We start from the raw sequence: 4281 nt of genomic DNA on the forward strand, positions 1-4281 counted from the left end.
GAAGCTCTTTTTCAGTCTCTCGGTCCCCGCTTTGATGCACCTGTACTGACCTTGCCTTCTGGATTAAAGCGGGGTGAACAGGCAGTGGCTCGGATGGTTGTTGTCCTTGATGATCTTTTTGGCCTTCCTGTGACATCGGGTGCTGTAGGTGTCCTGGAGGGCAGGTAGTTTGCCCCCGGTGATGCGTTGTGCAGAACACACCACACTCTGGAGGGCCCTGCGATTATGAATAAATGTAGGGTTAGTAGGAAGGGTGTTTTTAAAATATTTGATTTGACTATTTTCCACTTTTCCCATTTTGTATCACAAAGTATCATGGATTTATATTAAAGTCCAGTTGGTGTCGGTAATGCAACATACTGGATGCCAACCGGCGTTACATCCCAAAGAAGAAGAAGAAGCAGAATGCGACGTCATCGATCTGCTGCCAGTAGAATTGTGGTCAAAATGTAAACATCAGAAGGAAAATCACAGACTATATGATCAGAGCTATTAAAAGCAGCCAGGTATATTATAAATGCATATATAGACAATTTATATTCGCTTTGTAGATAGGCATAGTCAGCAATATAGCTGCTAGATGGTTAGGTCCACATGGGTAGCTAGCTAGGTTAGCACATGCTTATCTAGCTACGCTGACGTCTAGCTGCTTTGAACACCGCTATCTAGCTAGATCTGTTGTAGTGTTTATTGTATAGTGTAATATGAGGTTTATTTTCCTAACTGTGCTACACGTTCAAGCTGTGAATGTGTATTTCCAGGATCTGTAAATCGATTGAACTGATTTGGCTCACCTACACAACGTGAACAGAATAGCTAGCTAAGCTAAGTAGCCAGCTAACTAGCTAAACGGCTAACAGAGCGATGGTCTCGTTCCAGGCTTCTTTGTAGACGGCTGCCAGATCTCACAACGCCTGGTGACGTGTTTTAAATACCAGCTAATGAGGACATGAAATTACAGATGAGTGTTTTGATGTATTCATCTTTTTTTACAGGTACTCTATGGTCCTGCCATTGACTGCATTGTCGTTGTTGCCACAAGAGCAGGACAATATGAATCCACTCAGTTCAGAGAAGGAAACGTTGATTGATGAAATTGAACAGAGTTTATTCACTTTAACCGAGGACAATTTACGTTACCTGTGTGAACGTCATGGCAACGATGGATCGGAAATTAAAGGGATGAATCATCGCTTATTACGCCGTAGAATCATGGAGGAAATGTGGGACAATACTGATTCAATGAAATCGGAGGAGCAGGGAGTGTCATGGTTAGTCCAACTGAAAGAGGACATCAGAAGGATGCTGGAGATTGCTAGCGATGCAGAAATTAGTCCCAGCCAGTCCGATGATGATGATGATGCTGTAGACTATGAAGAAGAATGCGACAAGGAGGACAGCGATTGGTTGCCTAGCAATGGACTGAAGGCGGAGCACTTTAGTTCCAGCCAATCCGATGATGACGCTGCAGACTGCGACAAAGACTGGGACGTGGAGGACAAGGATTGGTTGGCTAGCGATGGGCTGGAGGCAGAGTCAGATCCAGAGAGGCACACTCCAGAGCAGAGAGTAAGAGAGGTGAGTATTTATTTTCCCAGTCAGAAAATGATTCCTTGACCTCCTTCTATAAATGCATTGGAGGAGAAGATTCAAGGTTCATCCTCTTGGAATATCTCTTCCAATGTTTTTTGAAAAGGATTCAAAGTAATCAATGGTGAGAGGAATCAAGGAAAGACTTTTGAGATCACCTTTTGAGAGTGAAAATTCCTTGACACGAAGGAGAGTATTACCCACCCTGATTAATTCTCTCTTTTTTTATGATTTCCAGGACAAGCCTCCCCCACCCCCCTCCCCTTTCTCAGAGTCCCCAGGTCGTGCCTTTCCCAGTAGTACCTTACTGCAGGGTCAGAAGAAGGTGTCCGTGCGGCTAGTCGACTGCAGGAAAACACAGGGGCAGAGTAGCCATATAATACACAAGACAACACAGACTGGAGAGAAACCCCACAGCTCGTCTAATGCTGAACAACACAAAACCCTCTCAGGAGACAGACCTAGCTCCCATATCTGTGATCACTGTGGGAAGAATTTTACCACAGCAAGAAGTCTACAACTACACATACAGAACCTGAAGAGATTCAGTGATTCCGTCACTGCAGAGAAATCACACGTGTGCTCTGAATGCGGAAAGGGATTCTCTCAGGCTTACAGTCTTAAGATACATTGGAGAACTCATACTGGGGAGAAACCTTACGTTTGTTATCAGTGTGGGAAGGGTTTCACAGAATCTGGAACCTTAAAGAGACACATCAGAACTCACACAGGTGAGAAACCTTTCCACTGCCCTCGTTGTGGGAAGGATTTTATTGAATCTGGAGGCTTGAAGAAACACATCAAAAGAGCTCACCCAGGAGAGGAGGTCGTTGTCCCTCCGAAGAGCATCCATACAGGAGAGAAACCTTACCATTTCTCCTCTGACGACTGTGGGATGAGCTTTGCTACCTCACGCGAACAGAGACTACAACAGAGAAAACACACAAAAGAGAAGCTTCGCAGCACGCCTAATGCTAAGCAACGTAAGGAACCCCTCTCAGGAGATGGCTCCCATATCTGTGATCACTGTGGGAAGAATTTTACCACAGCAAGAAGTCTAAAACTACACCTACAATACCTGAAGAAATACAGAGATAACTTGACTGGAGAGAAACCACACGTGTGTTCTACATGCGGAAAGGGATTCAGTGAGGCTGGCAGTCTTAAGAGACACCTCAGAACTCATACTGGGGAGAAACCGTACGTCTGCCATCATTGTGGGAAGGACTACAATGATTCTGGTAACTTACAGAAACACATCAGAACCCACACAGGTGAGAAACCTTTCCATTGCTTGGATTGTGGGAAGAATTTCCGTGTAAAAATAAGCCTGAAACATCACCAGGAAATTGTTCACACAGAACACCCTCACCGTTGTGGTCAATGTAAGAAGAGTTTCATAACTGCAGAAAGACTGGAATCACACATAAAAACACGACACCCGCCAAATGATCCTCTGAAGAATCCACACGTGTGCTCTGAATGTGGAAGGGGATTCAGATATGCTGACAATCTTAAAATACACCTGAGAATCCATACTGGGGAGAAACCGTACGTCTGCCCTCGTTGCGGTAAGGATTTTACTCAATCTGGACTCTTACAGAGACACATGAGAACTCACACAGGAGAGAAACCCTATCACTGCTCAGTGTGCGGGATGAAGTTTCGTCATACAATCTCGCTAAAGCAGCACCACCTGAAGAACCACAAGGGGGAGACACTGGGTCCAGTCCGTATGCACCAAGGCCCTCTTCCATGCCCCCACTGTGGGGAGAAGTTCTCTACCAAGGCTCTTCTAAAGGATCACCTGCAGAAGACCCACAACAGCCGTGTCCACTGCCCACAGTGCGACAAGACCTTCTCCACTAAACGTAATTTACTAGTCCACCAGAGGAAACACACTGGAGAGAGGCCTTACCTTTGCCCTCAGTGTGGGAAGAGTTTCTCTCTGACAGGGAGTTTAAAACTTCATCTCCGGATTCATGCTGGTGAAAAGCCTTACCGCTGTACTTACTGTGACAAGAGCTTCACAAGTAAGAGCCACTGCACTCTTCACCTTCGAATCCACACTGGAGAGAAGCCGTACCAATGCCCTGACTGCGGGAGGAGGTTTCGTGATGGGAATGTCTTGAAAAACCACCGGCGGACCCACACAGGAGAGAAACCGTTCCAGTGCCGCGTGTGTGATAAAGCCTTTGCCCAGTTGAGCAGTCTGAAAAAACATCAGGAGACACATAGCCATAATCACACTGTGCGATAAAGCCTTGGCCAGTTGAGCAGTCTGAAGAAACATCAGGAGACACACAGGCAAACTCAGCCTGTCTCTGTCCCAAGACTCCCTAATCCCTACCTACCACACAATCAGCTAATCCCTTATCCCTACCCACATCAGACACCATTGTAACCTGGTTTACACCTGTCCAATCCCTTATAGATGTGTTTACTACTTCAAGGAAACAAGATGGGAAGGATGTGATTTTTAGGGGTGGTATATTTGATGTTGTAATTGTTTTTAATGGAGACAAGTTAGAAGTAGCGGGGGAGACAGATGAGCAGGGAAGACAGTGAAGAGTAGATGCAGGTATTGAACCCTGGTCTCCAGTGGGGAGGTTGAGGCATACAGTGAGGGAAAAAAGTATTTGATCCCCTGCTGATTTTGTACATTTGCCCACTGACAAAGAAATGATCAGT

At 45.7% G+C, this 4281-nt stretch overlaps 1 protein-coding gene across 1 annotated transcript; it reads left to right on the forward strand.

Annotated features, from left to right (window-relative positions):
- Nucleotides 1-361: 361 nt before the first annotated feature.
- On the forward strand, nt 362-3850 carry LOC106593981 (uncharacterized). The gene is made up of 3 exons (XM_045710676.2): nt 362-506; nt 996-1578; nt 1829-3850. Exons 2-3 carry the CDS (start codon nt 1003-1005, stop codon nt 3848-3850), a joined length of 2598 nt encoding a protein of 865 aa, XP_045566632.2. The 5' UTR covers nt 362-506; nt 996-1002.
- Nucleotides 3851-4281: the final 431 nt, after the last annotated feature.

This window comes from Salmo salar, chromosome 02, assembly GCF_965601325.2.
Source record: "Salmo salar chromosome 02, fSalSal1, whole genome shotgun sequence".
Taxonomy (NCBI): Eukaryota; Metazoa; Chordata; class Actinopteri; order Salmoniformes; family Salmonidae; genus Salmo; species Salmo salar.